A 19,838-nucleotide genomic window follows, 5' to 3' on the forward strand; every position below is an offset into this window, starting at 1 on the left:
CAACCACTAGACTGGGCGGGGAGCAATCTGTTGAAAGGGACTTGTTATCAAAACTCAATTTCCCATTGCCTTTAGGGTAAAATGCAAACTAATAAGTAGGGCATTTAAAATCTTTTCCTGACTGGCTCCTATCAGTCTTTCCAGGTTAATTTAATACTACTCTCCTTCATGAACTCTCTCTCATGCATACTATTGTCTGTCTATCAACTTAAATATATATCTCTTAACCCCTGTGCATTTGTACAGTCTCCCTGATGCATAGAATTCAATCTCTCTTCATTTACACTTTAAAAAATCCTTATCTTTGTATTCAAAGTTCAGCTCTAGTGCCACTTTCTCTGGGAAGTTCTATTCTAGTTTTCCTTTTGTAATGCTGGAGAAACTGAGGCAAGATAGAGATTAGAGAGTTTTTAATATTTTATTTGAAAGGGAGAGATTTACTGGGACCAAATGGATCCATGGTTTGGTCCTAGGGCTGAATGAGACTATGGTCTTCAAAAATCCAGCAAACAATGCGAGTTCTCAATAACATATATATACATACACATTATGTTAACTATCTCTTGTTAAGGGCCAGAACTCTGATCTTGAAACAAAGGATTCTTAAAAGGTACTAAGTCAGTGGAATTGATGGAGACAATAGTTATCTAATTTAGCATGGTTCACTATGATTGATTTAATCCTGCAAGGAGATGTTATGGACCAGAACTTGAAACAAGGTACTAAGTGGAATTGAGGAGATAGTGGTTAAATTTAGTTTAGCATTGATTTAATCCTACAACAAATAATGTAATGTATTGATTGGTGTGTGCTCAGCGTGGAACATATAAAGAGGAGTTCTCAGGGTCAGAGAAGACAAGAGCACTAGAAGCTCTCAGAGCCTCAACCAAGATTCAGTCGAGAAGATTCAGAAGCCAGAGAAGGCAGAGAGAACTAAGGAAGACAGAGAAGTGGTGGCAGGCTATCCTGTGGAGAACACTGAAACCAAAATCCAGAAGGCTTCCAGAAAAACTAGCTGAGACCCAAGTGAGGTATATTTTGCTTTGTGAAATTTTGTCCAAAGTACTGTATTGAACTCAGAGCACTGTAGTTTAAGAAAGACATGATAAACTTGACAGTGTCCAGAAGACCACCAGGATGGTGAGGGCCTTCAGCCTAGGTTATATAGGCATTGGTTGGAAGAACTGGGGATATTTCTTCTGGAGAGAATACTTGGGCTTTATATCAGTAGTCCCTCCCTCCCTCCCTTCTTCCCTATTAGGATTAAGCAACTTGCCCAGGACCACACAGCTGGGAAGTGTTAAGTGTCTCTGGTCAAATTTGAATTCAGGTCCTCTTGACTTCAGGGCTGGTGCTATATCCATTACACCACCTAGCTTCCTCTTTAGGGCCTTTCTAGGCAGAACCAAGAGCAGGTAGAAGTTGCAAAGGTATTTGGATATTTGAGGTTACAAAGATATTGGATTACTAGTTAGAGCCGTTGGAAAATTGAATGGGTGGTGTAGAGAAGCATTGGTCTTCTAGAGGAGGCTGTCAGGTTTATTACATGGCAGATTAATTCTGTCATGTTGCATTAGTAATCCATTGAGATCCCAACCATCTCCCAAATTTTATGATTCCACTTAGACTTGGAATTTTATCCTTGTAATTTTTTCTTTCATTTTTCCCATAATTTCCATATCCAGGCATTTACTAAATCTTGACATTAGTCTTGTTCTTTCTTCTCTTACTTCAATCAACCTAGGAAAAGTCCTTATTTCTTTTTGCCTAAACTATTATGATAACTTCCTAATTGATTTCACTTAGCATTCTTTACACATTTGTTTCTCAAGAATTATTTTCCTAATGTACAGGGCCTGTAGCAGGCACTTCCCTGCTCAAAAATCTTCACTGTTCACTGTTGACTATGGCAGTAATCTCTAGGATATACTATGGTCTTCTGAGGGACTGAAAAGATTTTTTTAAAGGAGTTTAGGATAGGGATAATGAGACCTGTGATTTCATTGGTATAAGGAACTCCCAAGGGGAATCTCCCTTGTCAGTACAGGTTAGCATCTTCTCTGCAATTTAGAGTCTTAGAGAGTTCCTTGTAACATTGAGAAATTAGACTTTAAGTCTCAAAGCCAGTATGGGTCAGAGTCAAGACTTGACTTGAAGACTTCCTGGCTATGAAGGCAGCTCTATTCACTATATCGTATTACTTCTCTTTGTAAGAACATTGAGAATCCATAAATATTTTTTGTAGACTGAATAAAAGTACATCTGTGCTGTTGAGATTAGTGAGTTATTTTAAATATATATTTTATGTAAAAATATAAATGAATTTAATAGTGTTAATATACTCATGGTAGCTGTTGAGGGCGGTAGCCCTTTGGTATTCCTTGTTTGATCTCCAACTTCTTTTGGGACTTGGACCTTTGATACAAGATCTGGTCAAACTAGTTTGGGCTATCTGAGCTGGCCAGGGTTTTACAGCCCCATTCTAATCTGCTCAGATAGACCAAATGGCATCAGGAAATTCCTTTTTGGGAAGAGACTTCTGTCTGTCCCCAAAAGATAACAAGAGAGTCCTTATCTTATTTACATCACTCTCTGGAACCTCCTTACAGCACTGTATCTGAATGATTGTGCTCTTGTATAAAAGAGAGAACTCAAAAATCTACTCTTTGCAAAATGGGCCTTGTACCATGCAGCCATTTTGCCCACCGGCTCTCCGGTGTTTCCATTCTAATCAATAAAGACTATGTTTCCATACCGCATTAAGTAGCAAATTCCTTTGCTGCTGAACCGCCCTTGGTTACTTTGGGGAAGGAAGGAGAGAGAAAAGGAACTGACCCATCTCGGTTTAGACCTCAATTTACTCCTCATCATTTACTCCTCATCAGTAGCTTTTTCTCATGATACTCTAATAGAATATTTACTGCAGTTCTAGACATTTTAAAGATTAGTAAAAAAGATTGGGAGCTACTGGTCTATAGGCTAATACCATCTCTTTAGCATGACATTTAAGGAGTCTACATTGTCAGTCCTTTTTAAAAAAATATAATTTCCCCCCCAATTACATGTAAGACAATTTTTAATTTTTTTAAAGTTTTGAGCTCCAAATTCTATTCCTCCTTCCTTCTTCTATCCCCTTCTTGAATTTGTAAGCAGACTGTACATATATACATAACATAATATGAAGCAATAAGCAATCTAATATAATTTATACATGTACATATAACATACAGCATACAACAATCTGTGCAGGAAGACTCAAACAAAAAAGAAAGAAAAAGCAAAAGATAGTGTGCTTCAATTTGTATTCAGACATCAGTTCTTTTTCTGAGGACAGAGAACATTTTTCATTACGTGTCCTTTGGTGATTTGAATCATTGTACAGTTATCCCTTCTACATAAGGAGTTTGGGGTGTAGCACTCCTGCAATCTGGAAAACCCACATAAAATTTTTTGGCCTTCCCTTTGTACCACAGAAGTCGTCTAATTTTTTTCTTTTATGGGGTGTTTATGGTGTCAGATTGTAAAATTTGAATTGATATAATATTATATATACATATATTTTATGCATTTCTGAGTTTCTAAACTTTTTCTGTGTCATCTCTTGGCCTTTGTGTATTGCTTGTAACTTCTGTAAAGCTCCTCCTGAATTCCCATTTAACTTCTTAAGCTGATCCAGGATACATTGAAATCACAATGAAAGTCACAATGTGGAAGGAATAACTGTGTTGCTGAAAATACCTTAATTATTCACAATTCTAAATCGTATGATATTGCTGTCACTCTATATCTAGTTCTGACACTATGTATCTGTTCGTGTAAGTGTTTTCAGGTTTTTCTCATATCATCTTGCTTGTCATTTCTCATACTACAATAATATTTTATTACAATCTTATTATAGCCTATTCAGCCATTCCTCAATTAATGGATAGTCTCTCAATTTCCAATTCTTAAGACATAAAAAAGAGCTCTTATAGACATTTTTGTATAAATATTTTTCCCTTTTATGAAAATCTCCTTGAGATGTCCTACTAGTATTATTGCTGGCTATACAATTTTACTATAGCCTTTTGGATATAGTTCCACTTTGTGCTCCAGAACATTGTGCTCTAGAATGGTTAGAGCAGTTCATAATTCCTGTAGGTATGCATTGGTTTCTTAGTTTTCCCACAGCTCTCTCTCAATATGTATTAATTTTTTTTTGTCATATTAGCTAATCTGATAGGTGTGAGGTGGTACTTCAGAGTTGTTTTAATTTGCATTTTTCTAATCATTAGTGATTTAGAATATTTTTCATCTGACTGTAGATAGCTTTGTTTTCTTTGTCTTAAAACTTCCTGTCATATCTTTTGACTATTTATCAATTGGGGCATGACTTGTATTTTTATTAATTTGACTCAGTTTTTTATGTGTTTGAGAAATAAAGTATTTATCAGACATCCTTGCTGAAAATCTACCCCTTCCCCCAGTTTTCTGTTTCCTTCTAAATTTTGGTTGCATTTGTTTATTTGTGCAAAACCTTTTTAACGTTATATAATCAAAATTGTCTACTTTGCATTTTGCAATGTTCTCTATCTCTTGTTTGGTCCTAAATTCTTCCCTTATCCATAGATCTGACAACTAAACTAATTCCTTGCACTCCTAATTTATTATGGTATCACCCTTTATGTATAAATTACATACTCGTTTTGACCTTATCTTGGTAAATGATGTGAGATGTTGGTCTATATTTAGTTTTTGCTATATGTTTTCTACGTTTCTCAATATTTTTTATCAAATGAGCTTTTGAATCAAAGGTTTGGATCTTTGGGTTTATTAATTGCTAGATCACTACAATCATTTACTACATTGTACCTAATCTACCCACAATTCTACTTTTATCTTGTTTTGATAATTGCTGCTTAGTAATACCATTTAAGATCTGGTAGGGCTTCTATAGTTGATCCACATGGATGACTGGCTCTTCCCTGTACTCTGTACCCTTTACTAAAGAAGGAAACTTCTTTACACTTGTGATTCTGCACAGGCTGTGCCCTTTTCCCAGAATTCATTTCTTCTTCCTCTCTAACATCCTCCTTTTTATTCCTCACCTTAAAGGGATGTCTTTCCCCCTCAAATGTTCCTAGAGCACTTAGGATATTTCCTTTGCATGGTATAGTAGAAGGAGTACTGATCCTGGACTCAGAAAAATAATGAAAACATTATTTGCAATGTACTAAAAACTGTGCTGGAGATTCAAATGAAAAAAGTAAAATAAAAAAAAAAATTAACAAAGGGATCTTTACTTTGAAGCTATAGCAAGATAAAAAATACAATTTCCCCCCCAGTACCTTGGAGGTTCACTCTTTCCTCATCCCAAACTAGTTTTGTTCACCCTTAACATAACATTGGTCTTACCAAATTTGTGACCTATGATCTGATGAATCCTCATCTCAGCTCCCTCTGGCCTAGGTCCAGAATGTCACTCCCAAAAATCACTTCTAGTTTAGAGTAGTGATGTTGGATGCTTTCAAAAAGCTCTTGTTGGGACTTGTACTCTGAGGGCAGGAGACTTTTTCTCCTAATCTTTAGAAAATCATAAGATGGTAACCTCCACTTTATTCTCTTTCACTTAGAATGGAAAAGAAGGAATGGTGAAGTAAAGGAATGAAGTTTTATTTTCATTTTCTTTTTTTCATTAAAGCTTTTTATTTACAAAACATATACATGGGTGATTTTTCTACATCGACCCTTGCAAAGTCTTCTGTTCCAAATTATCTTCTCTTCCCCGCACTCCCTTCCCTAGATAGCAGGTAGTCCAATTCATGTTAAATATGTTTAAATATATATTAAATCCGATATATGTATACATATTTATACAGTTATCTTGCTGCACAAAATAAATCGGATCAAGAAGGGGAAAAAAAACTGAAAGAAAACAAAATGCAAGCAAACAACAACAGAAAGAGTGAGAATGCTATGTTGTGGTCCACATTCAATTCTCATAGTCCTTTCTTTGAGTATAAATGGTTCTCGTCATAAGATCATTGGAACTGGCCTAGATTATGTCATTGTTGAAGAGCCACGGGCATCAGAATTGATCATTTTATAGTCTTGTTTTTGCCATGTATAATGCTCTCCTGGATCTGCTCATTTTACTTACCATCAATTCCTGTAAGTCTCTTCAGGCCTCTCTAAATTCATCTTTCTGATCGTTTCTTATAGAACAATAATATTCCATAGCATTCATATACCATAACTTATTCAGCCATTCTCCAATTGATGGGCATCCATTCAGTTTTCAATTTCTTGCCACTACAAAAAGGGCTGCCACAAACATTTTTGCACACATGGGTCCCTTTCCCTCCTTTAATATCTCTTTGGAATACAGACCCAGTAGAAACACTGCTGGATCAAAGGGTATGCACAGTTTGATAACTTTTTGAGCATAGTTCCAAATCGCTCTCCAGAATGACTGGATCTGTTCACACAGTTCCACCAACAATGTATCAATGTCCCAGTTTCCCCACATCTCTTCCAACATTCATCATTTTCTTTTCTTGTCATCTTACTCAATCTGAGAAGTGTGTAGAATTGTCTTAATTTGCATTTCTCTGATCAATAGTGATTTGGAGCACCTTTTCATATGACTACAAATAGTTTCAATTTCTTCATCTGAAAATTGTCTTCATATCCTTTGACTATTTATCAATTGGACAGTGGTTTGAATTTTTATAAATTAGAGTCAATTCTCTATACATTTTAGAAATGAAGCCTTTATCAGAGCCTTTGAATGTAAAAATGTTTTTCCAGTTTATTGTGAAGGTTTCATTTTCATGGAGCCATATGTTCGCTTCAACAGGGGAGGCTTTAAGGACTTATAGCTTTATTTCTCACTGAATGCTGCTTTTGAAGGAGTTGAAGCAGGAGCAGACAGACAAGAACTGACACATTCTGGTTTAGATTCTGCCTCTGGAGTCACAGGCTTCAATCTTCAAATCTCTCTTTTGATGCTTTCTACCTGTGAGATCTTAGGTAAATCACTTTATTTGTAAAATGAGGGAAATAGACTGGATGGCTCCTGTAGTCCCTTCTCCATCTACATTTAAGGATATTCTGGTTCTCTCACTGTTTAAATCCTTATTCCTTTGTAAAATATCAGGCCATTAATATTTATAGTTTTAGTTGACTTTTCTGCTATCTCTGGGGTTTTGGTTAAGCTGTATTATTCATTTTTAAAAAAACTTTAGTATATAGTAATTTATCTCATGGTAAGGTATACGTGCGAAGCAGCAGAAGGCAGTGACCCTTGTGGATTTCAAGATGAGTTGCTTATATTTTTAAAAATGAACAAAGACCATTGGGATACATGGGTCTATGATAAAGATGAAAGAATGAATAAGCTCTTTCAGGGGCATTGGATAGCTCTTTTCTGGGAAATTTTTGGAAAAGTATAAATAGTAATTGCATTGGCACAGGGAGTTTGGCCTTTTTGATGAAGGGCATACTCATAGTGATGAAATCACAAAATTTTTTTACAGTATCAAAAGTAATTGGGGATATTGTGAATATATCATGAAGCTTAAAGGAGATGTGCAGATAGTCTTCATGAGCCAATGTAGTTGAAAAAATTATTAACCTCTGGCAATGAGCCTCTCATAATTTAGCTATTTCTTTAATGATTAATCCAGTCCTTGATGAGGACTCTCTACGAAGCTTTAACTACAATAATAGCAACAATAGTTAGCATTTATGTAGCACTTTAAGGTTTACAAAGTGCTTCATCTTCTCATTTATTCCTCACAACAACCCTGGGAAGTAGTATTTTCCTCCATTTTACAGAAGAGGAAACTGAGACTAAGGGAAATCAAGTTGATTTGCTGATGCTCACACAACTGGTAAGTGTCTGAAGTAAGATCCTTCATTTCATGATCATAATTTGGAGAGCTAATAATCATAGGGTTCTAAAAATCTGGACAGATCCAAAAATTAAGCTAGACATAATAAAGTGAATTTAAGGAGGAATAAATATAAAATCCTTACTTGAGTTTTTAAAAAATCAAGTGCCCAAGTTGAAAATGTTATGGATGTGAACAGATAAAAGTTCTTGTAAAATTAGCATGAGATTTACAGTTAACTAGAAACTTAGATTAAAATCAGGGTAGCTAGATGGGACGGCTGCCATTGAATGCTAGGCCTGGAGTGAAGAAAATTCAGCTTCCTGAGTTCAAATCTGGCTTCAGACACTTAGCAGCTCTGTGATTCTGGGCAAGTCATTTAACTCTGTATTCTTCTGTTTCCATGACAAAACCATTCCAGTATCTTTGCTAAGAAAAGCCCCAAATGGGGTCACAACTGGAAGGACTCAGTCTAAAAGTGAACATTGATCAAAAATTTGGAACTCTTAGGATGCATTAATAGAAGCAGTGGTTGAGAATAAAGGAGGGAGAATCTGGCTGTACTGCAAGTATTACCTTTAATTGTTAAGTGCTACATTTTAGGAAGGAGTAAAAATGTCACCAAGACAATTTATACCTTTGGTCCTGCAGAGGCTGATATCTTTTCTCATGGTGTTTTCATATTGCTCCATCCTTTTGGGCTCTGTGACCAGATCACTTAACAAATGTGTTCCTGAATTTCCTAAGCTGTGAAATAGGAAGAATACTGCTTTATAGGGTCATTTATGGAAAATACTTTGTAAACCTTAAAATGCTATATTAATGGTTTATTATTAGTAGTAAGTTTTTTTTGTTAGTAAATGTTGAGATCATATGTTTTTTAGTGGGAACTCTGAAAATTATAATGGTAGTCAGTGAGAAAATATAATTTGATACTTATTTTACTACTTATGCCAACCTTTGGTTTTCTTGATGTCCCTTCATATTTAAGACAATTTATCATTAACTTGTAATCTTATCTAATTCTTAACACTTGTCTTCCCATAGATCGTTCATTGAGGTAATTTTCTAGATTTTTGAATATTTTATCCTTTGCCCAAATTTACAGAATAATACATTGATAACTTAAATAATGTAATTTCAGAAAAAAACAATTGAACAAATCATAAATGAGTGCCCAGAGGAAAAAAGACCCAGCACTTGCTGGATTTACAAGCAAATTCTTTCAAACATTCAAAGCACAGCTAATTCCAGTATTATATAAATTGTTTGCAAAAATGAGAAAAAAAGAGATTCTTTCACACTCTATGATACAAATATGGTTTTTGTACTTTAACTAGAAAGAAACCAATCAGAGAAAGAAAACTATAGATCAATATCCTGAATGAAGATGAACTTGCCTCAAAAATATTAAATAAAATATTAGCAAAGAAAGCATAACAGCACATTTAAGAGACTATGTATGATGACTAGGTTGGATTTGTACTGGGAATTCAGGATTATTTCAGTATAAGAAAGCTATAAAATAAATGAAAAAATGTTGAAAGCTGAAAAAGCTTTTGACAAAACTCAGTATCTATTTTTGTTAAAAAAAAATGCTAAAAAGCAGGAATAAATAGGATTTTCCATAGGATAAATAGTATCTATATAGAATCAAGAGCTAGCATTTTTAGTAATAGTACTCTACCATTTAGAGTAATGATAGCTCTATAAAGCTAGAGATTTTCTCTGTAAGAGTAGGGGTAAAGCAAGGACATTCAATATCTACCATTGTTATTAGTTCTGGGAATGTTAATGATAAGAGTGAGAATTTGAGGAACTAAGTATAAGTAAAGTTTTGGTAAATGATATGATGGTCTATGTAGAGAAACCATGAGATTCAACTAAAATTAATGGAAACACTAAAGTAATTTCACATATGTCACCATCATTTTTATGTGTTATCAAGAAAACCCAACAGAGATAGACAGAAAAGTTCCATTCAAAATAACTATAGAATATATTTAGGAGTCTTTCTGCCTAGCCAGAGGAACTATATGACTACAATTATACAATATTTTTATAGAAATAAAAATAGATATAAATAATTGGAGAATTATTTATTGTTCATACACAGACTCTATATAATAAATATACCAATAAAAACTAATTTACACATTCAGTATTATACATATTACACTACCAAAGAATTACTTTTGAATTACATTATTACATTACCACATATTCAGAAAAAAGTAATAGTGAAAATTATCTGTAGAAACAGAAGGTCTAGAATCTCAAGGGAGGCAATGAAAAGAAAGTGTGAAAGAACTGCTGTTCTAGTAGTTTCTGATATCAAAATATTGTTTTTGATACTCAAAAAGGACCAGTGACATCACAGTATTGGGGCCAAGGTGCATTGTGTTCAACTGTAGCTGATCAATTCAGTAGGAGCTTAGAAAACTCTATCAGGTCAGGCACAAGTCATTTGTTTCAGCCTTTGGGATGGAGATGTTTCTAGATGTGTACTTTCCGTGATTTTGTTGTGCTGCTGTAATTTTCTTAATCCATAGGGCTGAGTATCTTCTTTGATTTGGGCATGCCATGCTGGGTGTCCTGTGTTGGCCTCTCTCATGTCTCCCAATAGATTCTGAAGTTCTTCAGAGACACCTTGAGGGTCCTTAGATTGCTTCTGAGCACTATGGGAACTCTGAACTAAGTCACTGGCAGTTCAGCACCAGAGGCCTCACCTTGGCAGGTGATCTTCAGAATCTTCCTAAGATGATTCAAAAGGCAGTTTGGTTTTCTGGTATGGCATTAACAGACTGGCGATTTCTCAGGCTCTGAACAGGGAGATCAGCATAAGGGCGCTGCAGACCTTTTTGGGAGGCAGTTGAATACCTTTTCTCTTCCATGCTTTCTTCTGGAGCCTCCCAAACACTGAGCTAACTCTGGCATGTGTCAACCACACAAGCCAGCACTGTGTCACCCATACATGGAACCATTGGTCTTAGTAAATGGAGAAGTTTTGAAAAAAAAAAAATCCAACACAATCTGAAATCCCCAAATCTTATGGTAAGGACAAAAATTCCTCAAAAACTGGGACTTAGTCTGGCAGAATTTAGATAAAGACCTAAATATTTCACATAATATACAGAAATAGATTCCACTAATACATAGTTTTAATATAAAAGATCACACTACAAACACATCAGAGAAACAAAAAAGAATATACTTTTTGCAAAGCAAAACAAATTTTTATTACATAAAAAAATCTTTGCATAAACAAAATTAGTGCATTCAAAATTATGAAACAACTAAATATGGGAAAATGTAGCAAATTACTCTGATAAAGATCTTATATATAAGTTATATAAACAACTGATTAAGATTTACAAAAAACAAGTATTCTCTAATGTAAAGGATATGATTAGGAAGTTTTCAAAAGAAAAAAACCAAACTATCAATATGTATGAAAGTATAAATGTGAATATATGAAAAATTCTCAAAATTATTGGTTATTTGAGAAATGCAAATTAACCCTGAAGTTCCACTTCATACCCATCATATTGACAAAAAGGATAAGTGAAAATGACAGTTGTTAAGAAAGACTACAGGAAATTCAGTATAATAACTAATCCATTGTTGATAGAACCAAAGTTAGTTGGTCCAGCTAATCTGGAAAGCAATTTGAATTTATTTCTTTCAACTACTAAATTGTATAGACTTTTTGACCTAGTTATGTCTTATTAGTTTTCTAACCCCAAAGAGAGGAACCACCTGTACAAAAATATTTTTATCAGTTTTTTTTTTCCTTATAACAAAAGAACTGAAAACTAAGGAGTATGGCTGAAGAAATTATGCTGCATAAATATAAAGGAATATTATTGTGGTATAAGAAATGATGAAAGAGATGGTTTCAGGGAAACATGGAAACACTTGTAAGACATGTAGAGTGAAGTGAGCAGAACCAGTAAAACAATTTACATAATAACAACAGTATTTTAAAGAAAAGTACCCTTGAATTTTGATCATTGCAATGATCAGCCACAGTTACACAGGAATGCACAAGATGCTGGAACATGCTACATACTTCTTGACAAATATGTGATGAATTTAAGCAAAATAAAACATATTTTTGTGTACAGTCAGTTTGCAGATTTGTTTTGCTTGACTATATTACAGATTTTATATTCATTTTTTAGTTGAGAATAGGATAAAAGGGAGAGTGAAGTTGGGGGGAAAAAAAAGAAAAAGGAACCATTTGAGGTTTTTTGTTTTTGTTTTTGTTTTAATGCAAGAAGAGTATAGAGGCCAAGGCCAAAAAGATTCTCATACAAGCAGGACAACTTTGAAAGTTATATTTATTAAGACTTTAGAATTTTTATTAAAAACAAGCCACACATTATGGAGATTCCATATCATATACAGTTCTCTTTTTTTCCTGTTCTACTGTACATTTGGGAATGCTCATTTTATTTGGTATTGTGTTCAGATTCAGGGATAAGATACATGTAGTTAAATATCAGAGAGGAAAATACATATTTTGAGTTTAAAATTGTAAGTTAAGACTTAAAATCAATAAGAGAAATAAACACATTTTAAAAATCATTAAAGAGTTTCTCATTTGATTATTTTTTTCTTTCAGATCTGTGAAAAAAAGATGAATTTGGCTGAGATTTGTGACAATGCAAAGAAAGGAAGAGAATATGCGCTTCTTGGAAATTATGACTCTTCAATGGTATATTATCAGGGGGTAATACAGCAGATTCAGAGACATTGTCAGTCAGTCAGAGACCCAGCTGTCAAAGGCAAATGGCAACAGGTATGATAATGTAATATTTTTATTCTCACAGTAGCCTTTTCTACACTATAGATTTTAATTTGAAATTTTGAATGATGCAAAAATGTAAAATGTTGAAATTTATTTTTAAAATATCTCTTGAATTTTTTAACATGCAAATTATTGATTCTTAGTTGATATTTCATGAGACATATTTGAAATATTTTTGGTTCTAATAGAATTCACTTTCTTCTCATTTCTTTTTAATTGTGTGTTACTATATATTTTGGAAGCATATACTGTTAAAATTATTTTCACCTGCAGCATCAGAATTGAGTACTGTATTATCCAGGTGATTGTCATACATGGTCTAATTAGAAAGTATTAGTTAATTTTTTTTGTGTGCTTTTAAAAGGAAAGATAAGACATTTAGTTCATTGACTATAAAAATGATTTATTTTCATTTTTGATCTTTTAATGTATAACAATAGTTTGCCTTTTCCTTCCCCTTCCTTCCAAGTCATAACTGACAAAAAATTCATATCATAGATACAATATATACAATTATAGTGCAATTTTTATGAGACTTTCCCCTTGAGAAATTTTTCTTGTCTTGTGAAAGACTTCATACAAATACAGTGAATGAGACAGTAATTTAATAAAGAAATTGCAATTTATTTGTTTTTCTCTATTGATTGTACAATAGTACAAAATAAATCAAAATTCAGTCTTTAATTTTAATACTAATCCTTACCATTTAAAACCTTTTAAAGTTAAAAGAACAAAGTCAAGAATTTTAAAACATTTTCTATTAAAAGTAATGACAATAGTACAAATTAATCAAAATTTGGTCTCTCATTTTTCCACTAATCCTTACCATTTAAAACCTTTTGAAGTTAAAAGAACAAAGTCAAGAATTTTAAAACATTTTCCATTAAAAATAATATGATAATAGTATAAATTAATCAAATTTTGGTCTTAAATTTTTCCACTAATCCTTACCATTTAGAAATCTTTTAAAGTTAAAAGAATAATGTCAAGAATTTTAAAACATTTTCTATTAAAAATAAATATGAGTTCCCAGCTTTTATTCTGATTTTTCCATTTGGCAGAAATGGATACCATAACTCATTGGACCAAATTATTTCGGTTGTAGTAGCTTTAGTTAAATTAAATTTCTGTTGTTATTTATACTTTGAATACTTTATCATGTAATATTGATTGTATGGCAAAATGGCCTTTCTATTTTTTTTGAAGGAGTAGTTGTCTTTCAGTAATGTCTGACTCTTCATGCCTCCATTTGGTGTTTTCTTGGCAAAGAGGAAACTGAGGCAACAGGGTTAAAATGACTTATCCAGGTCATATAACTAGTAAGTGTCTGAGGCCAGATTTGAATCAGGAAAAGTTTTCCTGATTCCAGGCCTAACACTCTATCCACTGAGCTCCTAGCTGTTGGGAAGACCTAAGTTTGTATGTACTCCCAGATACTTACTAGTTGTTTGGCCAAGACACTTAACTCTGTTTATCTCAATTTTCTCATTTATAAAATGAACTGGAGAAGGACATGGCAGACCACTGTCCCTACCAAGAAAATCCCAAGAGTCAGACATGATTGAAATGACTGAGCAACTATTACTCTTGCATTTTACCCTTGTTTTGTTGCCAGTCATCCCTTGCAAAACTTCAGGCTTGGATTATTCTTTCTGTTCGGGTATTGTTTGCTCCTACCCACATGTTGGTGAGCAGAACTGGAGCAAGCCGCACAACTATCCTGACTATGTATATTATAAATTTGTATTCTCTAATTTTAACTGAAGTAATTGCAGCAGTTACATGACAATCCTTTGTTCTCTCTAATTGATTCCCTATCTCATTCTCCATAGAAATTGTTTCAGTCCTTTGTCTTCAAGCTTCTCTAACCTCCCATACCTGCATCACCTCAGCTGAATACTTTACTTTTTTATTATATTGAAAAAACTGAAGCTTTTCTTCTTTCCCTGTCTCTGACAGTAAGGTAGCCCTTTTGGCCAAGGTCAGTCCCTCTCCTTGTGTCCTTGAGCCCATTTTCGTTTGTCTTTTCTATCCAGTTGAAATCTGTCATTCCCTTATTCCTTTAACCTCATAAACCAAATCAAACCAAAACCTTCACCAGACTGAGGGAGATGAGGACATTGGAAGGTATGCATTGTGAGGGCATGATGTTCTGGAGTTGAGACCAAGCAGAGCTGTAGATAGAAAGTGGAGTAAGCTGTCAAATCTATATTTAGCACTTTCTGAAGGAAAGCTTTGGGTGAAGTTTAATGTTTTATCTTCTAGCTCTCCAATCAGAGGGGAGAGGAGGCTAAAATAGGTGGGGAGGTGTTGAATATGAGGCTGAATTAAAGAGCAGGAGATTATAGCATTTGTTGATTTCCCTTGTGTGAATGTTCACACTGAAAATTTAACTATCACCAATTGGAAGTGCCTCCAGCACACCTTTGCATGTAACAAGTAAGAACAATTATCGATATTCTTTTTTATATCACTTCCTTGTAGGATCTCTGTAGGGATTTACTTCTCAGTTTTGGAATTGGACTAGATAATCTCTAAGGTCTTCTTCAGATCCTCATATTCTATGATCTTAAGATATTATTAAAGGGATCTGATTTCAGTTAGTTTAGAAATTACATGTTTTACTGTGTTCCCAGGCTAGTCTGAGTACAGCCAAAATGCCAGCAAATAAATACCAGCCAAATTCTTGGACCCAATTTGACAAGCCAGGTTCTAAGGACTTTGAAGATTGGTTTAAATAGGTTGTTTTTGAGTCTTCATCTCAAATGTAGCCTTTTCTTCAGAATTATTGTTTGGTGGATCTTGAATGGTCTCAAAATGTCTCCATATGAACTACAATCGTGAGTTTATAGAGTAGCAAGTTTGTACTCTCTGTAAGGGTGCTCCATTTAAAACAGTTTCCTTAGGAGATTTTACTGTTAAATCTATACAAAATAAGTACAAGGTGATGGGGATGTGTGTGTCAGAAAGGGCTTCATGAAGAAGGTAGTACTTGAGTCATGTCTTAAAAAAAATGCTAGAAATTCTAAGACAGCAGTGGTCAAGAGGAAGAACATTTCAGGGTTGGGGGAACAGCAAGTACTTTCGTATTCTTGTATTATCAATGACAAAGATAGAGGCTCAGATGATTTTCCAATTTGTACATGGTACAAAAAACTAGGAAGCTTAGCACATAGGTGACAAAGTCTGGATCCAGACTCTTAAAGTAAGATTCTGACTAGAACATTGATCTGACTGTAATAAAATAAACTTTAACAGGAATAAATGTAAAATCTACTTTGGTTCAAAAATTAACTGTACAAGGAGAATAGTATTGTATAACAATTCATCTGAATGAGATCTGGGTCTTTTTTTTGTTTGTTTGTTTCTTTTTACTACTAATTCAATCTGATCCAATCTTACGGTTTTAGTTTTGCCTTTAGTTGTAAGGCGTGTTGAAGAAGGACTAGCATCTCTGGTATAAGGGCCTGCTGAGTTCTTTAGATGCTGCTTGTGCACTTTGGGACATCCCTTCATCTCTCTCTCTCACCGAGGACTCCAAGAAGCGCAGTTTATGCAGCAGCCTCGTCTCTGTCTTGGCAGACAGGCTCCACCAGCATATGAAGACTCCCCCTGGGGATCTGTTCAGCTGAGGTTGTGAAGGCGGCTGAAGCAGCACTGTGGGGCTCTAGAGCTTAGACGCTGACAATACCCAGATTGCCCACTGCACCCTGGCCATAGTTTGTGTCCTGATTTTTGTCTTACTACTGGACTTTGATGACTATAATGAGTTTGGCATCTTTGTTCAATTCGGCTTAACTTCAGCCCAATTTATCACTTTGTGATGTCATTGTCCTCTTTGAAAATGAAGGGTAAATAGCAGCAGTTGCCTTTGATAGAGCTAAAATGATCTTAGGGTTCATTAAGAGAGGTTTAAGTTTAATACTGAGGAATAATGAGATGATTTTTTTTGGTCCACATTTGTGATTTCATCAGTGTAAGGACCTCCCAATGGAGAACTTCTTCCAGTGCAGATAGTAAATGCCTAGGGGCCTGAATAGTTAAATGTTTTGGCCAGGTTCATATAGGATTTGCCATTGGTGAGACTTGGCATCATTGACTAGCTCCTGAGTGACTTATGTGTATAAGGGCATGCTCTCATTTTACTCAGCTCTGCTGTCAAAACACATGTGGAGAATTTGTTCCATTCAGCAGTACATTGATAAGCTGAAGACTGTCCAGAGGATGACAATTGGATGGTAAAGGATCATGAGAGTCCTGAGGGGGAACATGGGAACTATCTTCAAGTATCAGAAGAACTGTCATATAGAAGGAAGATTATACTTGCTCTGCTCCAGATTGAAAAAAAGGAAAAAAAAAAAGAAATGGTGTATGAGAGTTATAAAGACATACATTTTATCTTGTGAGAAAACTTTGTAATAGTAAGAGTTCTACAGAAGTGTGTTTGTCTGCCTTAGGAATCATTGGTTCAACAGTCTTGAGATCTCTAAGTAAAGGTTTGGTGTAACCAAACTCCTTACCTCTCGGCTATCCATCAGCTTGGCTTGGCTACTCCAGGATAGGGAGCCAGGTTAAAGAGCTCCAGGTTAAAGAGAGCAACTGCTGTGCAGTGGGCTTATAAAGGGTCTGTGAGGTCTCACACACACAGCCAACCAGCGAGAGAGCTGACATCCATTACGAAGCTATCTCAGTATGGCCAGGATCCCACCCACAAGGCAGTCCTATATCCACAGAGATTACTTCTGGGCCACTCAAATCTCCTGTTGCACTGTGGCGCCGCCCATTTAAAGGGCCCTTACAGTTTGGGTAGCCAACTTATCAGGTAAAGGATATCCAAGATCTCTATTGAAGTTCCTTCCACCTTTGAGATTATATAGTATTTCTAGGTCAAGGATGAAGTAGGAATTAGTGGTCAGCAGGACTACTCAATAGAAATAAGAGTGGAAGGGATCAAAGGTATACATAGAAACATAGGTTTTGGCAAAAAGAAAAGCGGGGACAAAGAAGGGTAAAATGGGGGTTGATATAGATGGAATTTCATTGTTGAAGTGGAACAAGAAGGAGTTTTTGACGGCCATTTTTGTTATTGAAGGAGGATGAGTAATTGGGGAAAGCTGCATAAGAGGCTTAAGGAGACAAAAGGCTTGTGATGACTATGCAGGTGGAGAGCTGATTAAATCAGAGGAGAACAAAAACATTTCTCTGTTGCAGTGAGGGCCCAGGTGAGATTAGAGACCATAAATTTGTAGTGGACAGTGAGGCTAATGGTGAGTTTGAAGGAATAGAAAAGGTAGATGTAGAGGTCACAGAGTTTGAGTCCCATGCACAAGGCATGCCAGAGTTAGTGACAGACAAGGGGGTTAGTTAGGTCAAAGGAAGAGAATAGTGCTTAGCTCAGCTAGTTAACTACAGAAGGAGAGTGAGACCACAGTAATGTTGAGAGCAGAGAGGGTGTGGTTTCCCACTTAACTGTCTGTGGAGTGTCCTCTTCTGCTCTTCTGCCTCTCACCTCTTATGTGCAGTTGATTATCAGGTCCTATCTCTTTTGCCTCTTCATTTGACCCCCTTCTTTCTACTGCCATTCTAGTTCAGGTTCTTATCTCTTTCCTGTACTATTGCAATAGACTTTCAATTGGTCTCCTCCTACCTAGACTTTCATCTTTGTCATATGCTCTTCATATAATAGATCCAACCTGTTCAGTTCCATGTTCAGGAATCTACAGCTTATTATTTCTTAAGATCAAGCACAGACTCACCCATAGCATTTAAAGCCCATCATAATCTCACTCTTGAACTGTCTTCTTGGTTTCATTATACGTAACTGTTCTTGACGCATTCTGGCCCTTCACCTTATATGATTCTCTTCTGGAATAAAATCACCACCTCACTTATTACTAGTAGAATTCTCAGCTTCTTTCAAAGCTCAGTTTGAAGTCTATCTCCTGCACTCTGACATCCGGCTCCCTTCCTAAGTAAAAGTATCTCTCATTTTGCATTTATTTTTTATTTACAACTTTGGGTGTGTTGGCCTCCATCTCCCTGCTCTCAGTAGAATGTAAACTTTTCAAGAGAAAGGATTTGTTTATTCTTGTCTTTGTCTCCTCACCACATAGCACAGAACCTGTATAGGGATCATAGATCTTGAGATGGAAGTGACCTCAAGAATCATCTAGTCCAGCCCCGCCTCCCCCCCCTCACCTTATTGATAAGGAAACCAAAGTGAGAGAGCTGAAGTGATTTGCCAAAAGTCACACAGGCAAACCAGGCCTTCTGCCTCCAGAGCCGTTGCTCTTTTCATTGCAGCTCAGTGCTGTCACAGCAGGTGCTCACACAAGGCTTGGGGAATAAGCGAGTTACTGGATTAGAAGGAGGGGGAGAGAAAGAAGAATGGGAGATTATGGAAAAAGAGATTCCAGATTTTGGATTTTGGAGTTGGAGTTTTGTGAAAGAGAGTTACAGCAAGACTGTTGGCAGAGGTCTTGAGAATTAATACAAAAAAGAATAAAAGATCATGAGTGCTGAGAAGGCTGATGAATTGGAAGATGTTTCTATATTGAAGTCCCTAAATTTGAGGGCAGGGGCTAGAGTGGAGAAGAAGGCTGGAAGCCCTCAGTATTAAATTTTTTGAGAACAAAAAGGAAATTATCTTAGTGATGGTAAATAACTGCAACAAGATGATATAGAAAAAAAGAATGAGTTTCAGAGGAAGGGGGGTGTTAGGATTACTAAGTGAGAACTGAGGTTGTCTGGATAGTGACAAGGTGAGAATTCAGGTTGGACAATTACAAGGTGAGAACTCAGGTTGACTTGATAGAAGGAGCAAGCCCATTGGCTGAAGTGGTTCTTCCCAGAAGCCCTTGCATTATCCCACGCCCATTCTCTGGGAGGATAAAAAGCAACAGTGGGCCTGGAAAGTGAGTCTGCCTGGAGAAGGATAAGAGCTGGAGGAGATTCAGAGCCAGGATTCAAGGAGAAGTGTCTGCATTGCATCAGGCCTGACGGGGCTCTCTGCAGGAAGGGAAGTCACTTCTCTGGACAAGAGTTAACAGCAACTACATGGAGACAACGGTTCACTACAGGAAGAAGAATCTGTTGGAGAGATTTGAGTAGAAGACACAGCAGATCTCTTCCCAGAGAGTGATCCAGCAGCT

General features: G+C 35.7%; 1 protein-coding gene across 1 annotated transcript in view; it reads left to right on the plus strand.

Moving 5' to 3' along the window:
- KATNAL1 (katanin catalytic subunit A1 like 1) overlaps positions 1–19,838 on the plus strand; it is an 80,286-nt gene that overhangs the window by 10,083 nt on the left and 50,365 nt on the right. The window contains exon 2 of the mRNA XM_074303555.1: positions 12,502–12,678. Coding sequence (XP_074159656.1) covers positions 12,517–12,678 — 162 coding nt within the window. The 5' untranslated portion in view covers positions 12,502–12,516. The remainder of the gene's footprint in view (positions 1–12,501; positions 12,679–19,838) is intronic.

Source organism: Sminthopsis crassicaudata, chromosome 3 (assembly GCF_048593235.1).
Source record: "Sminthopsis crassicaudata isolate SCR6 chromosome 3, ASM4859323v1, whole genome shotgun sequence".
In the NCBI taxonomy this organism is placed as follows: domain Eukaryota; kingdom Metazoa; phylum Chordata; class Mammalia; order Dasyuromorphia; family Dasyuridae; genus Sminthopsis; species Sminthopsis crassicaudata.